At 48.7% G+C, this 23,201-nt stretch overlaps 7 protein-coding genes across 7 annotated transcripts; 6 read left to right on the top strand and 1 right to left on the bottom strand.

Annotated features, from left to right (window-relative positions):
- Positions 1-1,493: 1,493 nt before the first annotated feature.
- CDV56_109485 (MFS transporter) lies at positions 1,494-3,149 on the top strand (the record flags this gene model as incomplete). Its single annotated transcript, XM_026763104.1, has 2 exons — positions 1,494-1,877; positions 1,950-3,149. The coding sequence occupies 2 exons, from the start codon at positions 1,494-1,496 to the stop codon at positions 3,147-3,149; spliced, it is 1,584 nt and encodes a 527-aa protein (XP_026617968.1).
- Positions 3,150-3,529: 380 nt separating this feature from the next.
- Positions 3,530-4,783, top strand: CDV56_109475 (bZIP transcription factor; the record flags this gene model as incomplete). Its single annotated transcript, XM_026763094.1, has 1 exon — positions 3,530-4,783. One exon carries the CDS (start codon positions 3,530-3,532, stop codon positions 4,781-4,783), a length of 1,254 nt encoding a protein of 417 aa, XP_026617967.1.
- Positions 4,784-5,937: 1,154 nt separating this feature from the next.
- On the top strand, positions 5,938-8,837 carry CDV56_109453 (uncharacterized protein; the record flags this gene model as incomplete). Its single annotated transcript, XM_026763072.1, has 4 exons — positions 5,938-7,818; positions 7,895-8,141; positions 8,203-8,562; positions 8,620-8,837. 4 exons carry the CDS (start codon positions 5,938-5,940, stop codon positions 8,835-8,837), a joined length of 2,706 nt encoding a protein of 901 aa, XP_026617966.1.
- A 1,249-nt stretch (positions 8,838-10,086) lies between these two features.
- Positions 10,087-10,632, top strand: CDV56_109438 (DUF3602 domain-containing protein; the record flags this gene model as incomplete). The annotated part of the gene is made up of 3 exons (XM_026763057.1): positions 10,087-10,126; positions 10,202-10,405; positions 10,472-10,632. 3 exons carry the CDS (start codon positions 10,087-10,089, stop codon positions 10,630-10,632), a joined length of 405 nt encoding a protein of 134 aa, XP_026617965.1.
- A 1,185-nt stretch (positions 10,633-11,817) lies between these two features.
- CDV56_109426 (uncharacterized protein) lies at positions 11,818-12,813 on the bottom strand (the record flags this gene model as incomplete). The annotated part of the gene is made up of 1 exon (XM_026763045.1): positions 11,818-12,813. The coding sequence occupies one exon, from the start codon at positions 12,811-12,813 to the stop codon at positions 11,818-11,820; it is 996 nt and encodes a 331-aa protein (XP_026617964.1).
- Positions 12,814-19,818: 7,005 nt separating this feature from the next.
- On the top strand, positions 19,819-21,066 carry CDV56_109369 (velvet factor family protein; the record flags this gene model as incomplete). Its single annotated transcript, XM_026762988.1, has 4 exons — positions 19,819-20,046; positions 20,110-20,189; positions 20,249-20,734; positions 20,790-21,066. The coding sequence occupies 4 exons, from the start codon at positions 19,819-19,821 to the stop codon at positions 21,064-21,066; spliced, it is 1,071 nt and encodes a 356-aa protein (XP_026617963.1).
- Positions 21,067-22,502: 1,436 nt separating this feature from the next.
- CDV56_109354 (putative IgE binding protein) lies at positions 22,503-23,123 on the top strand (the record flags this gene model as incomplete). Its single annotated transcript, XM_026762973.1, has 2 exons — positions 22,503-22,733; positions 22,809-23,123. The coding sequence occupies 2 exons, from the start codon at positions 22,503-22,505 to the stop codon at positions 23,121-23,123; spliced, it is 546 nt and encodes a 181-aa protein (XP_026617962.1).
- Positions 23,124-23,201: the final 78 nt, after the last annotated feature.

Here is a 23,201-nt window from a genome sequence, read left to right as displayed (position 1 = left end):
AGTCTCCGCTATGAAAGCCGCACTGCTGGACCTCAAACAGTGTCACTTTCACCTGTGCAACAGTGCATCAAGGCAAAAGTTCTGTGAGATGGTTGTGACTTTCATTTAGTGACCTCGATGAACGCTCTGGTCGAGTGTTTCTCATGATGTTGACATGGATGCACATTTCATAACGGGGTATTTCTGTTCCTCACCATTCCTGATGAGCAACCCTTCTTGATGGAAACCCTTCCCATCTCAAAGAAGTTGTTTTGCATCATGATGAGGCCACATTTCTATATGAATCTCGATGGTATCAATACAAGATAATCCTCGGCCGCAATCTCACAGGAAACTAAAATATAACAGTGACTACTGCGGTATCTCAGCAAGTAGATGTGTTAAGTATTAGTAATTACCTCCTTCTGTCTCTCAGTGAGCAACCTTGGAGGCTACCTAGGTACCTACTTATAAGGATGTGCACAACATATGCATGCATTATTAGTTTATGTTGTGCTATAGAAGGGTATCACGGAGTTAAACAATTACAAGCTATTAAGCCCGACAATACATATGAGCTCATCCTCACTTGAATTAGTCCATCATCTGGACCAGAGTCATTACGCAGATTTTTATTAATAATAATACAGCTTAGGACCAGCCATTGTTATCTGTAGAGAGCCTCGGGCGTTCAGCCTTCTGAAAGTTCTGAGATGATAGTTAGCCATGGAGCAATGAATCAGCGAGTCCACAACTGTCTGGCTGTGCATGCGTTCATTGGTTATTTTAGATCTGGATGTGGGGAACTGAATCAGTGTTTCCTCCTTACTTTAAAGTTGGACTACAGAGGAGATATGTACTATCCTGTCCGATGGGTCATGGGGCATGGACACTGGGCAACAGCCCGCATTTTACCTTAATACAATACCTATGTAGGTATCTCTTGAATTCGCTCAAAAACAACCCGAGAGCTTCAAGGTCGTTGATCAGAGCTTGATCTTGCTACTTGACTTACAGGAACAGGTCCCTGGCGATGTGAAGCGCGATTAGACTAGGAGGACAATCTATGGAATCGCAATAGATCTTAATTAACGATAATACGGTACCTAAGTAGGTACCTACCTACGGTACCATATTGCTGATCCAGCCATCGTATTCGATCATAATGGGTCCAGTCCTACGCATAAGAAGAGTTTCGAATCGTAGTTATGCGCTTATGCTGCATACTCAGATCAATATCATGTAGTAGTTCCTCTTATAAGGTGATTGCAGATCGCTTTAAACTCTCATGGTAGGAGTCTTGTTTTCCTTCTGCCATTCTTAGGCCTTTTCTTCTACTTCTCGTCTTCTATTTTCTTTTTCAATCCCGTCTTAGCCAAGGGCTTTTCTCATCTTGGATAACCACTATTTTCGTTCTTGGCTTTTGATCAGCGTCAACTTTCTAATTGCAGCTTCCTTTGTGTACTCCTCCTTCCTTATTTTTCCTTACGATCTCGGCCCCTTGCTTCATCGGCATGGAAGATCTCGAAAAGCACCGGCCGTTGAGCCCCTCCCCAACCGACCATACAGAGAAGTCCACACCTTCAACGCTCCAGGAAGGCCATACATCTGCTCAAGAAGCAACCGACTCGCGGAACAACGAGACTAAACGTTTCCCAGAAACGAATCTCTCTCGTGGGATTGTCGGATGGGATGGACAAGATGATCCTGCAAATCCCCAGAACTTCTCCTCGGGCCAAAAATGGGGTCTACTGGCACTCATGAGCTCTATCACCCTTATTTCACCACTTGCGTCTAGCATGTTTTCTCCCGCTGCAAGCTATGTGGCTGTTGACCTCGGAGTCACGAATGAGACGTTACTTTCCTTCAGTATTACAATCTTTTTGATCGGCTACACGGTGAGTAAATCCGTCCGGCTTACTCTGTCGCTGGGGAACAAACAGAATAGGAACCTAATGAGAAAGTTATAGTTCGGTCCACTGCTTATAGCACCCATGAGCGAGATCTATGGCCGAAGAATAGTGCTCAGTTGCGCCAACTGGTTCTTCGTCGTCTGGCAGATCGGATGTGCCCTCGCTCCCAACATTGAGTCTCTCATTGTGTTTCGACTCTTTGCCGGAGTAGGCGGTGCCGGCTGTATTACCCTCGGAGCAGGTGTCATTGCTGATCTGTTCCCTGTCGAGCAACGCGGGATGGCAACATCGATCTGGAGCATGGGTCCGCTGATCGGCCCTGTCGTCGGGCCTATCTGTGGTGGTTTCATCGGCGAAGAAATCGGCTGGCGCTGGATCTTCTGGATACTATTGATTGCAAGCGGTGTCCTCTCATTCGGAATCGAGTGTCTGAACCGCGAGACGTATGCCCCCGTGCTTATACGGTGGAAGACAGCCAAACTGGCCAACGAGCTGGGCCGCACAGATTTGCGCAGTGCATACGAACCTCACAGCCAAGGCGTATCTGTGGCCTCGACCCTGAAGTTGGGACTTATGCGACCTGTGCAGCTATTCTTCAAGTCGCCCATCGTCCTTCTACTTTCGATCTACATGGCTCTCATCTACGCCCTGTTATATCTCTTTTTCACCACGATCCCGTCAGTTTTCCAAATGCAATACGGGTTCACTACTGGCCTCTCTGGCCTCGCCTACCTGGGCATCGGTATTGGTTTCTTTGTCGGCCTCGCGCTCATCGCTCTCACAAACGACAAAATCGTGATGAAAATGACCGCACAGAACGGAGGCAAGTTCGAGCCTGAAATGCGGTTACCCACCATGATCTTCTTCTCCTGCTTCTCTCCCGTGAGCTTCTTCTGGTACGGATGGTCGGCAGCTAAGCATGTGCATTGGATCGTGCCCATCATCGGCATGTGCCCATTTGGCATCTCGATGATGGGCTTGTTTATGCCAATCCAGACGTATATCATCGATTGCTATCCCGCGTATGCGGCTTCCGCGAATGCCATCTTGACTGCCACACGATCATTGGTGGGTGCGTTGCTGCCCCTTGCTGGGCCTAGTATGTTTGACAGCCTAGGGTTGGGCTGGGGAAATTCATTGCTGGGGTTCATTGCTCTAGCTTTTGTGCCGATTCCCATCTTCTTCACTAGATATGGCAAGGCTATTCGGGAGAAGTTCCCGGTTAATCTTGATGGGAAGAAAGCTTCAGGGGAGTAAATGAATTTTTGGTGGCTTATGGTAGATAGGGTGCAGGTGGGCAGCTGACTATCCTTCGTGCGTTGTTCAAGAACGAGCGACAGAAAGACGGATATTCATGTGCTTCAAGATAGACATATAGATCTTAATTTTAATTTAGACCAATTGCGTATATCTAAGAAGCATAGTTTTATTTCTACATCACTATCAAATAATAATGCTTGATCCGAAAGGTAGTCAAATGAATGCCATGTACAATTCTTTATACCTGCATAAATTTATCATGATTGGGGCAGTGGGTCCATAAATTTAGGCACATACACTCCTTAAGGTGGCCTGATCTTCCCACCTATTATTTTCCATATGCTCAAAGATGTTCTTAGACTCCTTAAATGATCAGAATGGTATCCAACCGCCATAACGCATCATTAAGTTCCTCGGAAAAGAAACGTCTTCGAGACAGGAGAGCTCAAGAAAATCTTCGAAAGAAACGAGAGGACCGTATCAAATTCCTCGAACAACGGGTGCAGTTTTGTGAGACGCATCATGCAGCTTCATTAATGCAGCAGCTGCTTACGGCTGTCGATAGCCTTCGTCGAGAAAATGAGTTGTTGCGAGCTCGACAGGAACGATTGCGGAAGATATTTGCGTCCTGGGATGCAGATGAGATTGGAGTATCCTCATCGGCGACATCACAGCCACCGCGACGGTTGGAAAATGTAGGGCCTGATATCAATCCAAGCGCTCCAGGTCAGTGTGGTAAGGCGAAAAGGGGAATAGCAGTGACTCCAGATTCAATTGTCAACTTCGAGATACCAGAACCTAATGCTCAGAATGAGATCTTCACCCGAACGACTGGACTGACTCTGGAGTATGCTGGAGCTGATCCCGGGCTTGGTCAACTCAACAGCGTACAAGGTGTTACAGCTGCTGTACCAAACATACCGTCAACCATTCAATTGCCTGGATTGCCTTATTCTTCCGCCATCCAGGCTCTGCCTAGCACTGTCCCCGCTTGGTGTCTGGTCCCAATGAACGAGTACGGACATGATCCGTCCTTGGTGCCAGCCACAGCACCATGGCTCTCTCGTCCGGAGCTCGTCTCTGCTTGCCCGCCTGTGCCAGATCCATTGGATCTTCTCCACGGGACTCGGCGCAACTACTTGGCCAACGAGATCCACCGTGCAATTCGACGGCGAGCCATTCGCGATGCGGAGTGTGTCGCACTGGGCTGGCTGAGTTATGTCTACAGTAAATGGCGCGTCTCTCCCAACCCCGCAACGTTTGCGCGCCTGGCACCTTTCCAACAACCAGTCATGACGCAGATCCAGCAGGGTCACCCGACGTCATTGGATATGGTAATTTGGCCGCAGCTGAGGGTCAATATCATCAGGAACTGGACCAAGTACGACTTCGCCGAACTCACGGGTTATATGAGCTGTTGCACCAAAGTGCGCTGGCCGTGGGGTAAGGATATGCTGGAGCGTGATGCGGATGATAACCTGCAGATTCGGGAGGAGTTTTTCGAAGTGTTTACGCGTGAAAGCGGATGGGGCTTGACGTCGGAGTTTATTGATAAATATCCGGAGCTGATGGAGGGGTTGGATGTCGACGCTTTACGGTTTCGGATGATCCTTCCTAGTGAAGCAGAGTGATCAGCTGTGGGACCAGTTCATCTGTTCTTGACGGTAGATCAAATTGGGTTGTCTCAAGGGATGCCAGGAGCCATACAGACAGCAACTTTACACTCACTCATTTGAAGTCCATCGTGAAGGAACAGAGTCTGTCACGAGGATTTGAGAGGATATCACATTTATGCAAGAGCATTGAAAGTAAGAGCTGGATTCCAGGAATTGAGAAATCTGCCCCCAAGAGCTCGGAGTCGAGTCAGATCACACTGTGGGTATATAAAGCTCAAGCAATGGCAACTTCACCGTTCATGATGAACAAGTCAGTCGCTTGTCAAAGGGCTCTCATCGTCTCATTGACCAGAGTATTAAATGTCATCTTGAGCATTTTGTCCTCCCTCTCATCATGAGCACATCCCAGCAGTCTAACAGGCTCAATATGTGGTTCATCTTGACAAAAAGCTTAAAACAAGTCTCGCAAATAAGCCGTGACAAGTATTCATAAAAATGGCAATAGTGAGGGGAATGTCAAGATGTATCTTCTTCATGGCAAACTAAGAGCTTGATCTGAGGTGCTTTTCTCTCAGAGTTTGAGTGAAATAATCTGTCAATGATGATCAAGACTTTTCTAGATCATATCTAGGTCCTTTGGATGGGTATAGAGAGAACTCATTTTGGTTTCAACGATTCGGTTTGTTGCAGGGGACATCAGCATGTTCTTTCATTGCCTTAGTTCCCTGGTGAATGAGCTAGTGCTCATATTTCTTGAGTGATGAGAAGCAGTCCTCACATTACAAACACAAGTCATCTCCTACAACTCTTGAGTTTTAACCTTCTTCTCATTGACCTACCTGACACTTCTCACATTATGCTTTACTCCCTGCATACTACCTGCTCATTTTACCAGATTCAGATCTTTGAAGGATATTAGCATGTTTTTTGTCTCCTGGAAGTTCTCTAGTGAGTGAGCTGAGATTCATTTTGCTTCTGGTGTTCCCTGGGCGATGAGATCAAAGCAATTTTCACAACACATCTACTGCTACAACTCTCTTGTCCCAACCTTCTTTTCAAAACTTGCATGACTTACTCGTCACTCTCACCTTCATTCCCTGCATACTACTTCTTTATTTTTACCAACTCACCTCCAACCTACGGGCAGATATTTCTCTCATCTTCCCACAATGGGCGAGACCACTTCCTTGGACGAGACGCTTCGCGAGCTGCAGGTGAAGCAGTCCGAGCTATCTAAAACGTTCAAAAAACTGCAAAGATTAGGAGTAGAAGGCGATTACGAACTGCCTCAGCTCGTTATTTTCGGGATGCAGTCTTCTGGGAAGAGCTCTGTCTTGGAGAGAATTTCTCGCGTCCGTCTTCCAACGGACAACACGCGTTTCGTGACGGAGATTGTGCTGCACCGGTGTCTCTCACCTGAGGCGAAGATCACATATGAGTCTGGACTCTCATCAAAAAGTGGACAGGAAACTCTTTTCACCAGAGGTGTCGAGCCAGAAGGCTTGGCCGTCAGCAATGAGTTTTCAATGATTGAGAAGATTCATAGGGACTTCTTGGAGGAGAGGGCCAATGCAACGCCGAGAGACTACGTGCTTAAAATTGAGCTTGCCGGTTCAAAGTATCCTGACATGATTTTGATAGAGCTTCCAGGACTTCGCACCTCTTCTGGCAACGACGAAAGCTCAGAAGAGGATTCTTTCGTTCACGACCTTGCCGAGAAGTACATGAAGAACAAGGCCAGTCTTATCCTGGCGGTAATCAGTGCGAAGATTGATTACCAACAACAAGAAAAGGGTTTAAAGTTGGTTGAACGTTTTGATCCCACCCACGAAAGAACTATTGGGATTGTTACACACACAGACACACTTCAGCGGAACTCGGAGGAGGAGAACACCTTTATTGAGCTGGTTAAGAACGAGAAAGCTCAGTTGAAGCTCGGTTGGCATGCTTTGCGGAACGGACCTTCCCATGACCGATATAATTCGGAGGATCTCTGCAGCAAAAAGGAGATGGTGATCTTAAGGATTGGTTCCTGGGCTGCACTGCCCATGTCTTGCGTTGGGCTGGGCACTCTTCAGACTCGTCTGAGCCGGGCAATCTTCGACCGCATGAAGCGGTATATCCCAGACATGGCCAGGAATGTTGAAAAAATGATCTCGGAAAACAAGGCAAAACTGGAGAAGCTCGGAACCCCGCGCGCAACTATCCAGGAGCAGAGAGCTTACCTGCTCGGCATCAGTAGCAAATGTGAGCGAATCATGGCTCAGGCATTGGATGGCACGTACAGTGATGGTTTCTTTACTTCAGAAGCCTGCAGCGGTGCCCATGATTTTCGCAAATTGCGATCCGTTATCCGAGACCTGAATGATGACTTCGCCGAAGCCATGGAGCTTCGAGGCGCCCACCGCATAATCATCGATTCGGATACTGAACGTCGCACTAAAGAGAGCCTCAAGGGAGATGCCAAACCTTACCTTCATGACTGGGAGCCAGTCTATATCACTCGAAAGGCTTTCGAGGCAGAAGTGGCTGAGCAAGCTCGCAGAAGCCGCGGGGTGGAAATGCCTGGCCATATCAACCAACGTCTTGCCGAAAGTCTTTTCCGTATTCATTCGAAGCCTTGGGAAGAGATCGCGAGACGACATGTAATGACGGTCGGGGAAGTCGTCGAACACTTTGTGCATTTGCTCTTTGAATATCTGACAGACGACCAGGCTTTCTCCGCTCTCTCTCGTTCCATCCTCGACCCGGCCTTAAACAAGATGAAGGAAATGTTATTGGGAAAACTTGAGGAATTGACCGCGTTCATGAAGCGAGGCCATCATTCACTGATTGGCCGGACCTACCTCACCCAAATACAAAAGTCTCAATCAAAGCGTCAGTTTCAGGATCTTACGAGAAGGCTCGGCCTTCCACTCAACCCTAACCAAAATCCACCCACAGTGACCATTTCACTTGGAGACCTGCGAAGAGCGACATCGAGCCCCGAGACTTCGGCCAGTCAGTTTTCTGCTGCTGAGATCGTTGACGAGATGCAGGCATACTACGACGTAGGTTGAATGCTGATAGTGACGCCAATGGCTTTTAGATCACCGCTTGCCTGGTGCTAATGATGCCTTCATACAGCTTGCAATTGTGGTCTTCATGAACAATATTGCGAATCTTGCGATAGAAAACTGCCTTCTTGGGCCGCTAGAAAGTATCTTCACAAGCGTCACTGTGATCAACATGGACGACGAGCACATTCAGGACCTTGCTTCAGAGACTGCCACTGTCCGTGAGCAGCGCGAACGCCTCAGTTATCAGCTAGGGAAGCTTCAGACTGGCCTGAGCACACTGAAGTCCTATGATTCTACCCAACCTCGCCCCGAAGGTCTGAGATAATCCTGAGTATCACTGCATTTCAATGATAGCTGACATATTTCATCTCCTAGTGCATAAAAGGTCGACTTTTATCAAGGATTCGGTATTCTCCCAGTACTCCAACAGGAAACGAGATCACTCCTTGACTACCGAAAACAAGGATAAAGGAGCTCCATTCATCACTGGACCGCCAAGCAGTGTCGCGTTCGAAAGTACTGCGTTCTCGTCAAGTAGCACTGCCGCAGGGTTTTCCAATTCCAGCACCTCTGTCACCTTTCCTCCGACTCGTCCATCTGGTACTCTGACCAATACTCCTGCCGCCCCTACACTTGGCAGCTTCTCTGGAAATGGATTTGAGGGGTGGAGATCTGCGAAGAGTGGCTTTCACGATGCCTCCATAGGGGGCAGTTCTAGCAGCAGCATTTCTCAGGGTGAGTGCACCTACTGAAAACTACCAAGAACAAGGGCTAATGATCCGACAAATGCAGCTGCGAGGCCCTCATCTACACCAACACCCAAGTCTTCTTCCGTACAACCAACAACTAAATCCCCTGGCACTGGAGAGTTGCTATCGCAGCCGACGCCATCAGGCGAAAATACGTCCTCGTCTTCTTCCAGCTTGCATCAATCAAAGGGCACCTTGAAGCGCCAACAAGGCCAGCAGAGTTCTACGAGCGTGCCGGAAAAGAGAAATAAGACTGAGTAGGAGTGCCCCTCAGCCGGCTGCTTGATTCCCATGAACATATGGCGCTCTTGATGTGCGTATCCAACCGCTGCAGTGTCAAAAGGGTTGCAAAAGCCATCCGCCCTTCGAGCTTGACGAAAGAGTATTCTGATGATATTTGTGCGGCTTTTAGGTTGTCCTCGAGCCCACAAGACGTTGTAAAGAGTGTCGAAGACTGTTATGAGAGTATTTACGTACTTGAAGGATTCAAGAATCTTTCGCCAGAGGTACGAGCTAAAATCCACTCCTCACTCAATATTTTCTGTGTATGCTGATTCTAGTACGCACAGGAGGTACGACTGGCAGATTATGAACGCATTATGAGACTCAACACTACAAGATGAAGATGGCAGCTGTGGAGGCATCTGTTTGAAGTTAAAATGAAGGCGTTCTGGAAGTGTATGATATTCTCCCTGTGACCTCAAAGGTTCAGCCCAGAACATGGCATAGACCTCGTCAATGAATTAGGGCAAATGAAGCTGCTGTTGAGCTGGCGTGCATTCGTGGTCCAGGCTGTAGAATCAGGACTGTATACGTTCCTACTTGCTGGATGCGCGTGCTAAACGAGCGGATGCGATTCGCACAGGTCGATGCGCGAAGTGGGTTCTTAGGGACCACGAGGCTACGTACGAGCCCAGAAATCGCGGGGAAGAGAATCCACGCGCAGGAAAGAGATTTCAGCGGTGGGTCGAAGAAGGAGCCGGTGCCAGCCACAAAAGAGTCCCGAGGTCCTTTCTCCCGTCGTGTAGATAGGCTCTCTGGAGTAAAGTGTCGAGGAGCTGTACGAAGCAGTTTGTAGTCGTATTGCGAGAGCGTAAACATAGCAAAGTAAAAAAAGGAAGAGAATGGAAGAAGAGCAAGGAGGAGCAAAGATGACGCAAACAGATACCACGGGCGCCAAGCCAGAAGATTCCTTAATTCCGCTCGCTGAGGGGGGAAAAGTGCAAAGCGCAAAGTGCAAGGATGAAAGGATCCTTCTTGGCTGCGGTCATGCCAACAAAAAAAAGAAATCACCAGACCTCTGCGCGAAATTTTTACCTTTGCCACGATTTTTTATATCACCCTTTCAATCTTCGGCTTTGCTCCTTTTAAAGAGCCCATTTTTCCTCCGAAGCAGTCATCAACATCGACGACGAAAAAGTCTTCTCGCTACCCCTCGTCTCCCCAGACGCTCCGCTGCTGCGCTCAATCCCGCGGAGCTCGCGATCGCAAATTCATAACATCAATCACAATGGCCGGTCGAAACGTTTCTCACGGCCGTGGAGGCGCAGGTAAGAGACCCGGTTGTCTGCCGTGCAGCGCACTTCTTCTCTTCCCAGTTGAGCTAACATCGACCCCCTCACCAGGAAACATCTACTCCACCGCAAACCCCACCACAGCAAAGGATCTCGTCACCCCGACAATCAAACAAGATACCTTCACAACCGGTCGGGGCGGCTCAGGCAACATGGTCCAGTATGACCCCGAGCGCCCGGAAATCGCGCGCGAACTGCAGGATGTAGAATCGCCGCCGCAGCGGGTGGAGGAGGCTCCGCACCATACGGGACGGGGTAGGTTCTGCCTTTCTCGTCAGCGCGTTGGCAGCGTTTGGTTGAGTTGACCGACTATTGTTCTAGGTGGTGCTGCGAATGCGTACTTCCCGACCCCCGAGCAGGAGAAGAAGGTCCGCGAGCAGGAAGAGGAGAATCTGCAACGGGTTCGGACCGCATCGAGGGATCGTTTGAAGGATGTTAAACAAGCTAGTGAGAAGCGCTCGGGTTCGTCATCTTCGCGGTGATATCTTCTATAAGGGTGTTCTGAGGTTTTTCACGGTTTTGGATTCATTGTGCGAAGTCTGGTTCTGGTATGACGCCGTCAACAGCATGGCCTCCCAGAGCGCCCAACGAACCTATCTTATCCTTGGGGAAAATGAAAAGTACCGCTGGCGGTGCTTGGTATCTCACCCAAGCGACTGAAAACTGCGTTCGGGCAGGATTGTTTTGAAAATCGACTTCTGCTCGGATGTCATCTTTTCCCTTCCTGCTCGGTCAGTCAGTCGGTTTCTTCACTTCTGTTCTTTCTCATTTTTTTTTTTTTTTTTTTTACTTCAATATGGTCTTGTAATTGGATAATACCCTTGTCTGAAAATCAAAAGTTGAATGAATAAGCGCTGCTCTTTCCTGGATTTGTTGATCCCGGCACTCAAAAGAATCACTCGAGCTGCTTTGTCTTTGGTGTGATGGTGGAGTTTCGGACTGTCATTTCCTGTCTTTCTAGACATTCGGAGTGGCTCGCCTGAGACTAAATATTATCACACTTGTAGTCGTCTACCGTATCCTTAAAAACTGCCATCCTGGAGACGCTAGTTGAAGCTCCAATAGAACCCCGGAGACTTATCAACGTACTGCGTTGCTTTTTCTGCTTCACCCGAGTGACTATTTACCAATCAAGTCCAAGTGAATTTCTTCTACAAAAGTCTCAAGCGATTTCAATGTTACTCAACAGCTTCAAATGTAAATTATTCACTTTGCTAGATCACTGGTAGCCGCTCATTATCGTTGATATGTTGAGGATGCAATTAAGCCAGTGTCGACTGGTATCTATATACACAATAAATGGCCGGAAATTGGTGTCCCCTTGTTCTCAGGGCCCTGGTATCACGGGGCGTGCTACCTAAGCACTAGACATTAGGTGCAAAATATGTCGAAGCAATTCCTTATGAAAGAATGCTGTTGAAATGACCCAATGACACTTCAATAGTCCACCAACAGAGTATCGACTTTGAGCCGTGCGAACGTGAGCTTGACCCTGATCTCTCATCGCTACCAGAGTATTGTCGCCCGGAACTTGCCAGTAAGCATGGGCTTCTGACTGCGGAGTACGTCTTGAATGTTGCAGTGTCTTGACTCTTGCGACACCAACGAGGGCAGAAGTGATGGCGATTCGTGACGTGGATAACAGAATCCTTGCTGCAGTCGGGCGTTCAAGTTGGTGGAATATAACAGCCGGTAGCATCCAGTACCCAACTAATGGATTGTCGCCATTGAGAGTCCAGAAGTTGACCTATTTGTTGGATGACCCGGGCACCCCATTCACCCATCCACCAGCGGCTTCTCATAAAATGAAGAACCACAGCATAATGAGCCAGGATGACCAGGGCAAAAGGATGTCGCTCATGTACTAGGTCTATGAATCTCGATGGAATGTGGTACATCCATTGGAACGCCACGATTGAAGCCTCCCTGCCTTGCGCCAGTTTTTCTAGAGACTCCCCCAACTGTCTGATGGTTGCCTCAAACATCTCTCTTTCGTGCTTCGGGTTCCGGTTAGCCAGCCGTGAGTTCGTCATTGATAAGGACATGATAGCAAGCCGTGAAGTGTCGGGCATCTTGGGGCCCGATTCGTCCTTTCCAAGCAACGGCTTCAACTCACCGTTCTCAACTTGGTCAGCGATCTGGGCCAGAACGTTCATTGAGTCTCTTGCAACTTGAAAAGCCTGGCAAAGATCATCCAGAGCGGTGTTTGTCTGGCTCTGTCCGGCAATCAGTGGAAACGCCAGTGAAGATATGGTCATGAGACTGCATAAAGCAAAGGCGGCATCGCAATTCGATTGGTCGGGATTCTTGAACGACTCTTTGAAGCCTAACAGAGCCAGGTCTTTATGGGTCTTTGCCGTTTTCATATATCGTTCGTGCATGCTTCCTCCTGTTGAGGAAGCCAGATGCAATGCGGACAGGGCGAGGATGCCATGCATCAGGGCCGGATGCTGCATAGCTTCACGTGGAATGACAGTCTGCCAAATACTCTCGACATTGCCATTATGAGAGATTGAACGATACGTCTTGGTACACCACTGCATCATCAACTCCAGATCGTGGACGTTGAGGTTGTCTTTGGCACCGTTAGGGCCAGTGGGACTCATTTGGCTCTGAGACTGAGCGACACGAGTCAAAACAGAGATAGGTGGTAATGAGTCCATTGGCGATCGATCCTTTGCCGAAGTGGAGCGTGAATATTTCCAGGCTGGCATATAGTGGCATATTATATCCCGCTTCATGCAATGAGAACATCGGGGATGCTCTTGGCCACACTATTCGAATTAGTTGGACAATGAGCAAAGAACAAGGTCATGAGAAAATCGATGTGAAATAGATCTATAAATAAAGGGGGGAAAAGCTCCGTCCGGACACAGACATTCCCCAAGGCACCGAGGATCTCAGACATCCCTGTCATGGTCATGTACACGATGCAGTCCGGAGGGCCAAGAGGCATCATCGACAAGAATAGAAACACCATTGGTCTTAGAACAACAACACCATCACACATCACACATCACACATACCTTGACCCGTCGGCTCCTGCATTGAATACATCCATGAACCCGTCGCAGAGAGTTCCTAGTACCTGTTGTCGGAGGCATCGCGCAAGCCAGCTCCGTTCGTGTGAGCCACTCCCTCTTTTCCAATGATTGAGGCTCAAGAGCTCGATATCATTTCTCGGTGAATGTCCTCCACAATTGGCTTGTGACCAAAGAGCGTCATGGATCCCCTCGAATCAACCCACCAACGCCTTTGAGGGCACCAGTGCTGGGGTCTGGTATTTAATCTATTTTGACTCCTTACCCGAACGCACGAGTCAGACCCAGTCAACAGGCTAACAAACGGATTTTCAGGCTCAGTGGGTCTGACATCGATCACCGCTCAACACTTACCAAAAGTGATACTCCTCTGCGACGCTCCGGGTGACTGAATGAGTAAATGCTATCCTACACCGTACATGTCGCTGCACTGGCTGCGGTCGGATTTACCGGACGCTGGATGGACAGATACATGCATCATGCACTTGATATCCTGAGTCCAGGCAGAGATTGGCATTCATCGTTGCAGGGAGAGACCGGCGAGTCGAACCACATTGACCGTACTAGGAAGGAGGTGGACAACTTCTGAATGGAAGGAGTTGATTAGGAATCTCAGGAACCTACTGTAGGAGGTCTATTTCCCCCCTTGACACCTACGATTGACGACATCACAGATATGCGTCCTAAACCGAACCCTTGCTAGCAACATTGATAAGACACAACAGACAATAATGCAATCGACGCTCACAAAACCCGGAATGCAGATCGGATTGACTATTAACAATTATCGAATATATCGATCATCGCAACAGTATATCCAGTTCCGCCAATCGGCTACCTCCGTCTTTCCCCTTAAATCGATTCCTCGAGGACCTACAGGTTCCCCTCATGAGAGGACGAATACTACTCCAAACATACTTACATTTTACTGCACATTATTTGATCATGATACGCATGATGCTGCTACTAGTTGACACTATCGACTCGCATATCATTGGGTGATCGTCACATACAACCCACTTCCTCGTCATGCCATCTTCGGACAATCCGCCTGCAACTCCACTTGTTGGTTCTTCGACTGGCCGAACCTAGATGCCAGGAATACCAATCCGGCGGCTATCCACCTTGGCGCTATTCTTATCGGAGTTTGGAGCGATGCAGTTGCCAAACTTGCTTTTACCATTTCGGGTAATTAGTCCTCTTGGACTCCTAGCCTCCTTGATCCACCGTGATTGGATCGACGTCTCTAGTTCTCTGAGAGACTGAGACTCTGACTTGTTCGGCTTCTGCGGAGTGCGGATTCGTCCATTCAAGCACAACATCATAAATTGGGAATCGCAAATCTGATTGATTTGGCTGCTCAGTGCCCAGTATGCTCAGGCCTGAGCGATCCAACCTGACTATAGCAGGAACATCTAATCCACATGTGACCAAGGTTGAACATGGTGAATTATTACGCAGAACCCATCTCTCCACATCAACGCACACCTTCAAACACACTTTGCACCTTGTTCGGCAATCTTCCAGAAAGCAAATACGGCAACTCTTGAGCCAAGAAAATACGACGGAAGACTCAGACATTCCGCCCTTTACTATTTATCATCGAAACCTATATGGGAGTTCTCGCACCAATAAGACCAGCAACTAGCAACTCGAATTAAAAGTGTGTCTCCATCGGTGGTTTCACGCAAGACCATACATATCCCTGTCATTCTTGATCTGTTGGAATTAATACTGAGACCTTTTCGGGACAACGGAAAATGTAAGGCCACCTAAGCTTGGAGCTTACCAATCTTAAAACTCCATCGCTGGAGGGAAGAGCGACAGCTTTCTATGCACCGTCTGTGGCTCCATGCAGTGTCCAAGTATCGATGACAATTGGCGATACCCCTCGACGGCTGTCGTACTCACCTGGGCCTTTCTGAGACCTTTCCCGAGAGGGAAAACGGACGGTTTCCGTTCATGTCTTTCCTGCCAACAGACACATGCCTTTACCCATTACTCACAGTCGCAGACCCTTGCGAGCGGTACTCGACAATTCCTCCATTTCCCAGAAGGAGCACCACCAGCCAGACCGATAATTATTTGTAGTAAGAATGATCCAGGCTAAGTATGCGTCTAGGAAATGCGGTGTCGTGCGGGATTTGCTTTCGGCTAACAAGCGCTCTCGAAACCATCGTCGATTGACCCTTTCGAGATTTGTTTTCCCTGAAAGAGATAATCGAGATAATAGAACGAAGAAGTGACAATGACCTTTTTGAGGAATCTTTCCGACAATGAACGCTGATCTCACAAGCAACAACTTAACCGTGGAATTAATTTCTATTTGAGGTTGAATAGACTTATCGATAGTGCCGGCGTCAGAATCATAACTTCTGCTAAATGAGCAATTTTGCCTCCAGAGCAGCATTGCGTCTAAATTAACAGAAATTTCCGCGGTTGATGTGCTGTCGCTAGTTTTTCTGGATTACTTGTGAATGTCACTGTACGGATTTTCCGATCTATTCGTTGTTTTCGGTTTCCAGCCTTCTAAATTGCATCCCTCCGGGGAAAGCCATGGCCTATCTTACCCCTGAACTCTGGCTGATCCAGCCCGCTTCTTCAAAAACCGCTGACGTCCGTTTCATCGGTCATCATTGAGCCCAAGGGCAAAAAGAGTCTTCGCAAGTTGCCGCTCTTCACAAACTGACTCGCAAGAGCGTGGTGATAAGATACGATTGAAGTGTCTCGTGCGGTGGGCATCAGGGCCACAAGCCTGTAACCTCAAAGCAGATAAATTCCAAAGCAGGTACCTCTTTCGACCGTGGGTGCTGAGAGCTTGGTCATGCTAATAGCTGAGCTGCGCAAAGCCTTAGGATATAACGCCTCGGTCAAAGAGTCACTGGATTACTCAAAAAGCTCATAGGCCTTCAACTTATCACAAGCATGGCAAGAGTTCCTGTCCTCGTCGAAGCCTGGGCTTCGGGTCGTGGTGGGATACAGAGCACCAAGAAGCTCGCAAGACGAATGTTCGATGCACAGCTTGGACATACACAGGTGGGGAAACCCCTCTCAAGCTCTTAAACTGGCCACTCCAGCCGAGATAGCACCGGGACCCTCTGAGCCGGCGAAATCATCTTCAGCTCGTCCGGTCCTTGTGATGAGCCGCGAAGCTTGAGATCTATGAAATCCTGTACCCGAGAGACGACATGTTTCGAGGACATGTCAACGAGGCTTCCTTCTCATTGTCACAAACATGGGCATGCTGAATGAGAAGCTATCAACCCGCTAAGAGTCCTCTCTTGTCGATCACAGGTTGACCATTCACACATCAGTCGTTCGGCAAATGCCGCTTCTGGAATCGAGGGCCAAAATTTTCAGCATGCCTTGCCGTTATTCTATCACATTCGAATAGTATGTCCCTCTGGATATTTCAGTTACTTCGCCTAGGCACCACCAGGTCGATACGAGCAAGCAAGTCAAGCAATGCTTGATCTTTAAGTCTCACTGGAAGATAGCGGAGAGGATGTCAGGAGGCTTAAGGGTATGCTGGTACTGCCCTCGATTCATGGGTCTTTGGACTGGGCTCATATGGTGCCAAGACCTCAAACATTTCCTCAACGCCATCGTCGACATTGAAAGCTCGGAGCTGATGGGTCGACCAGAGGTCGAATCTTTGACCTCGAAAGTGGCCAGTAGCAGACTACCTCTCGATATGAATTACGGCAAATCAGAATATTCTTGGCGCAAAATGCGTTCGATCGATGATGAACACGTCATCGCGGCGTTTGATACTGTGGATAGCTTCAAGGACATCGTTGGTGAGGTCTCCTGAATAGTCAAGGTTGTCCTGCGATTCACTGGAAAGATAAAGAGCATAACCAGTCTTTTCTTTCAGATCGTGATTTAATTATAAGGATGATTGACCTGAAAAGTGTGTGCTATTTGGCAACTCACTGGTGATAGGAGCGGTCTCAGGCCATGATAAGCTGTTTCCTTTTTGATAGGCACTCTAATCTTGGCATTGATGCGGGGTCTATGGCCTCAGGCAGCCATGTCTGCTTGAATCTCGATTAGGACATGACCGGATTTCAAGAAACACTTGGTTGCTTTCATCCTCTAGATAGATGATGAGGTGGTCTCAAGAAACCTACAGCGGATATGCGGAGTAGTAGGTGATCTGAGATGATACCACCAACATACAGTCTGTTCACACTGCGGTGCTGCTCTTCCACCGCAGCCTCTTATCGATTAGCCTCTCATAATAGAACTTGATTACTCTCGTCGTACTAAAAGCTAGACTCCCAGATTCTCCTGCTGGAGGCCCGATGACGAGCAAGAACTAAGTCGTCAATGTCATTTTGGGTACACCATGAGGCATAAACCGCATCCTATGTGAGCGAATATATCATCCAGCCTACTGCAAGCCAGCCAAAACAGTCAATTGCAGTATCTAGTAAAATGAAAGACAAAGATCGCCGTTGACCAGAATTCTTGCGCGGAAATTGCTGCAGTCGCAGTAAGCCGGCCATCCCAGAGACTGTATTGTATTGGAGCACAATATCACATTGACAAGTTGGTGGGGGATCATCCGCTGAGGGTCTGACCAAAAAAGGACTGGTGCATCTTGGGCCGCAAAGGAAATGCAATCCTCAGACTTGATAGGCTTCGGCGACTGGAGTAATATTCTCCGACAAAATCCTTAGCTCAGAATTTGATCAATCTCTCCTTGTCATGACATTCTCTTTTGCAGACAAAACAGAGTCAGACAAGTCAAGACGAAAACGGTCATACGAGTCAAGCTCATCGGCAGTCTAACCCGATGCGGACATGACTTGACTGTAGGTTGTTTTGCATGGTGGTATCTAGGATTCTAGGTATTTCGTAGCCACAGATAGATACTGCTGCTCTCTCTCTGTTTCTCAATTCGTGGAGAAGACCGAGTTGACCGATCCAGCTGGGAGGATCTCCAGTCAGAGTTGGACAACAGGCATGGGGATGGTTGGCCGGTCGGTCTTGGTCGGTTGGATTGGTGATCCGACTCTCCACTTCTCGCAGAATGCAGCAGTTGGGCGTAAATTCTTGTCAAATTACCCTGTCCCCTCGTTACATCGTTGAGTACAGCGGGCCCCACGACCTGGATGACGGAATTCTGTTCTTGGGTGAGTCGACAAGGAAGTCTGCAGTGGTAAAAGGGAAGATAGAGGTTCTTCTCTCGAAACGAAAATACCGGGATAAGGGGGAAAGGAGAGAATACAGATGGTGTCAGATGAACGATAGGAGTCAAAAGTGATCTATCAACTGTCGCTTGGGATAAGTGGATAGTTGTGAAGAAGCCGAGAGCCTGAGCCCCGAGGAGAGGAGGGAACCCGACCGTCTGGGTCGAGGTTCCTGCGCCGGGCTGATCACCTCCTGATCCGTGTGGCTCATATATTAATCATAGGTAGTACTAGTAGTACTCCGGGACCACTGACAAGAGACAAGAGTCCAGCATGTCTCGACTTAGGGGTTGGATTTTAAATAAACTCACCTTTCAATCAATTAACTTCATGTCATCAAGAGCAGGATATTGAAATAACCACTGATTAGATTCGAAACCAAATTCAGAACAAAGAAAACGTGGTAAAGCACGAGCGCAACCATCCAGTCTAGATTCTTTGATACCCGTGACTGCTCTCTTTCCCCTCCGCCGTCCGTTTTTGCTCTCCTCACTCTCCCAACTTCTTCCACCCCGCCATATCCTACGACCGTCTTTTTGAGGTAGTCTTTCGACTTCTTGCGCAGGTTCTCTCCAGTCCTCGGTCAAGGTCAGCGATTGATGAACCGAATTGTTCTCTCTGAAGCTCACTGCATCTTCTAGTGGATCAGCCTTGAACCGTGTCGGCGAACCCTTGGTCCTCAGGCGATCCGTGGAAGGCTCAGCGAATCTCCCGCACTTTGACAGCTTCTCATTACGGCTCACCCAAAGCGATCCCCTTTGCGTCCGTCGGAAGCTTTGAGCTGTGTTGCGCCCGTTCCGAGCTGGCTGATTGTATCTCTGGTTATATTCAGTAGTATAGTCGGATTGAGACAACTATCCAAGTCCTGGCGCTTTCGAGCTGGATTTGCAAGTTGAATCACCTCACTCTACACCACACTCGTGATTCCCGAATATTTTCCGTTCAGGATTTGCCACTGCCGCTTTTTCTGCCATCTCAAACTACACCTCGCGCTCGCAGAAACTGCACCTCCGCGACCGTTGAGACCTTTTGCGACACCGACTCTACCACACACCCCCGGTTGAAATTCTACGAGTGAAGCTCGAACGATAATAGAAGCTCTGAGACGACTGTGTGCGAATTCTATATATATATATATTTCTCATATCCTGCAGAAGACCTCGCTTTGCGACGTCAGTCCGTTGCATCACGCGCTGGTCGTGCTGAAGCGCAATTTCAACGTCCTCATTCCGATCGCGGAGACAACACCCCTCATTGCGGCCTACAGTCGATGCTTCAACAGTGACGTTGATTTCCCGCTTCGTCGCATGTCACATATATACCCCTCCTCTTTTTCCGCTTGACTGCAGCCCTCTATAACCTACGAAAATAACATCTTTCTCTTCTATTCATACCTGGTGCCGTCCTCGGTTCCTTGAGCTCACGAACCATGTACGCCGTCGAGGAAAGGTCCCATCCAGTCCCGCCGCCACCACCTCCTCTCTCTATGGATCGCATTCCTCCTCCGTCCTCTGCGTATCCGACCCCAGGTTCAGCCGGTCCGCTGCGATCGGCGGACCACCTTGCCCCGGTTTCGACCATCCACGAGGGCCGCATCTGGTCTCTTCAGGTTGTGCAACAACCTATTCGAGCTCGCATGTGTGGCTTTGGCGACAAAGTCAGTATAATGTCTTGATAGTTCATTTTTATCCTCAGAAGGTGTCTCTGACTGTTTCATCAGGATCGAAGACCAATCACGCCTCCCCCCTGCATCCGCTTGATTGTCAGAGATGCACAAACTGAAAAAGAGATCGATATTAAGTATGCAGACCTTCTCATCTTTCTATGCAAAGCCACCTTTGCTAACTCTCGTGGTCTAGTGAGATTGATACTTCCTTCTACGTCCTCACGGTCGATCTGTGGAATGCAGATGGAACCAGCGAAGTGAATCTTGTCAAACACTCGGCCACCTCGCCATCAATATCCACAGCAATGTCCTCATCATACCCGCCACCTCCGCAGAACCTATCTCCTACTTATCCCGCCTTCGCACAGAACCCCTACGGCCAGCCTGTCGGATACCCGCAGATGAACAATTATTACGGAGCAAATCCTCAGCTGGCATATCAATACGGGGCCAATCCACAGGCTTCCTACTATCCGCCGTATTACGCTGGAGGCCAGATGCCACCGGCTGGCATGTCGCCTGCTGCGCAGCCAGTTACGGCGGGGCCCGGTGGCATGTTCACACGCAATCTTATTGGAAGTCTCAGCGCCAGCGCCTTCAGACTCACTGATCCCGATAACAAGATTGGGGTATGGTTCATTTTGCAAGACTTGAGTGTGCGAACTGAGGGAACCTTCCGGTAAGCATCTTCTCTGGCCAGTGCTTGTGACGGTCCAAACTAATTGGAAACATAGTCTGAAGATGAGTTTCGTCAACGTCGGCACACAATCTGGCGACTCCACGAACAACACGCCCGTGATAAATCACGGTTCTGCCCCCGTTCTCGCTTCCGTCTTCTCCGAGCCATTCCAGGTTTTCTCGGCTAAGAAGTTTCCGGGCGTCATCGAGAGCACGCAGCTAAGCAAGTGTTTTGCTCTTCAGGGCATCAAGATACCTATTCGTAAAGACGGTGTCAAGGGTCCTCGTGGGCGTGGTGGTGACGGTGACGACGACGGTGATGATTACGAATAGGGGACGACGGCGTGAGCTTACTCAAGTCATTCGTTTGCAAAACTGGGCAAGAAGTGAGTTCTCCTTTGCTATTTCTACAGGCATTCATGGGTTAAAATGTGGGGTTCGTGGGTGTTCTCGGAAGAATTTGCTTTGTCTACTGGATGGGTTTGTATTGCTATAAAGGCCGGTGGGGAGGGATTCAATTGCTTGTTTTTTCTTTTCTTGTGTTTTTAATCTTCTTTCCTTCCTTTTGTGACACTTTCTGAAAGAACACAATTACCTTCAGTGTGCGCTATATCCTGAATTGGCTGTCTACATGCATATATCAGCCTAGGTGAATAAAACCAAAAACAGTTCAATGACCTATCTCTGTACCATGACAGCAGCCTTGAATCTGAAGGGGAAAGAATTCATAATCCTGAGGGTTCCAATTTATTGCTATCATATTCGCCAGGACCCAGTATTCTTCGCCTACGCTGGTAAATGCGTATACCTTGTACTTGGTTGTGCCAGATCAATGAAGGCCGTCTACCCTCCGAGGGTTTATATATCAACCCATAAGATATAAAAACACCACGACTCACTTCCGTAATGCGATGCTGATTGGATCAGATATTCTAGCTAGGAACGGCACCTGCCGGGCCAACAGATCGATCAGCGACTGTAGTTCGAATAAAGTGCATTTTGAGTTCGACGAAATTGTAAACTGCATGAACCGCTGTCTTGTGTCGCCACGCCTAAAGACTGCTACTTCGAGACTCTGTCGGCCTTCTCAGGACAAGTCATTACCAATAGCACGGAGACGGTTTCGTGAGGTAATATGATGTGCTCCTTTGAGAAGATCGCTTCACAATGGCTGTGGGATTGAGATCCGATGCCGCCATGATGATGCCATGGGTTAGTCCCGATGTGTCCGGATATTTGCGTTCGCTGAGAAATAGGCAGATATTTGTCTGCAAGACTCTTTAAGGAGTCAGATAATCATGGATGGACGCGAGGTGATGCTTTCGAATACCCCTTCTCTACCGTTTTTATAGGAGTTTGCAGGCCGTTCAGGTGACACTGTCGAGAGAGCACAGAGCTGACAACGTTAGTTGTCAATTTCAGGAATCTCATCCTTTCGTCTTTGATTCCATGGGTCCCGGATTTATACCGACTAGTTTCTGTTGCTCGAGTTCAGATCATCATGACATCTGAAGATACGCGTGTTTAAATCATGGCCCAACAACGTCTCTACCGAGCGGACACGCCATGCAAGCCTTCAGCATTCAACATCCGACTGTGGTCATGATGATGAGGTTGGTCAAGTATAGCCAGACCAATTTACTCACGGAGGCGAGGAGATATAAACGCTAGCAGCCATCAACACCTTTCTCCCCTTCTCACTACATTCTATACCAACGCGCTTCTTCAACCCGATCACTATTACTGGAAGACAGCCACCAATCCCCGTCATGAGGCTCATGCTACTCACCTTCCTCGCTGCATTGGCAGCAGCAGAGAACCAAACCCTCACGCCCTTCGAGGTCAGAGCCAGCGCCCCCGGGACACCCATCCACAATCGCATGATGACCGCGTCCAATCTCACCTTCTTTCTGAACGGCCAGACAGCCTCCTTCTGTCCCTTGCAGACGGGCTGTCCATCAGGTAACCATACCGTTCTCAACGCGAATGCTAGCTCTTTGGTACGTCCCTTATGCCGCATAATTTATCCAGGCAGTCGACGACAACCACCATACTGACCATGTCGACGTGAACAGGACGTCCTCGTCCCCGGCGGCCAGCAAATCTACGCCAGCCCCGATGGTGCCGTCCACTACACCCAGGCTCACTCGGCTTTTATTCCCCCCGGCTCGTCTACGGGTCCCTTCTTCCAGGCCGACGGGGTCTGGCATTTTACAGGCCTGGGGGCGCGTGACTTCATGGCTTGTCCCACGGCGAATCATAGGTGGGAGGTGTTTGTGGCGTTGCGGAATGCGACTGTGCCGTTGGGTAATGTCACTGCTTGTCTGCCGTTCGTGGCGATGGCTATTCCGTTCCTGGCGCCGGAGGCTGGCGCTTTCCAGTATACCTGATTTTTTTTTTTTTTTTTTGGTAGTAGGGGTTGTGTAGTGTAGTGGTTGCGCTACAGATCACGTTTTGTTTATGCGGTT

This window comes from Aspergillus thermomutatus (assembly GCF_002237265.1).
Source record: "Aspergillus thermomutatus strain HMR AF 39 chromosome Unknown NODE_15, whole genome shotgun sequence".
Classification (NCBI taxonomy): Eukaryota; Fungi; Ascomycota; class Eurotiomycetes; order Eurotiales; family Aspergillaceae; genus Aspergillus; species Aspergillus thermomutatus.
Note: the sequence above shows the minus strand (reverse complement) of the source record. Positions and strands in the feature narration are given on the sequence as shown.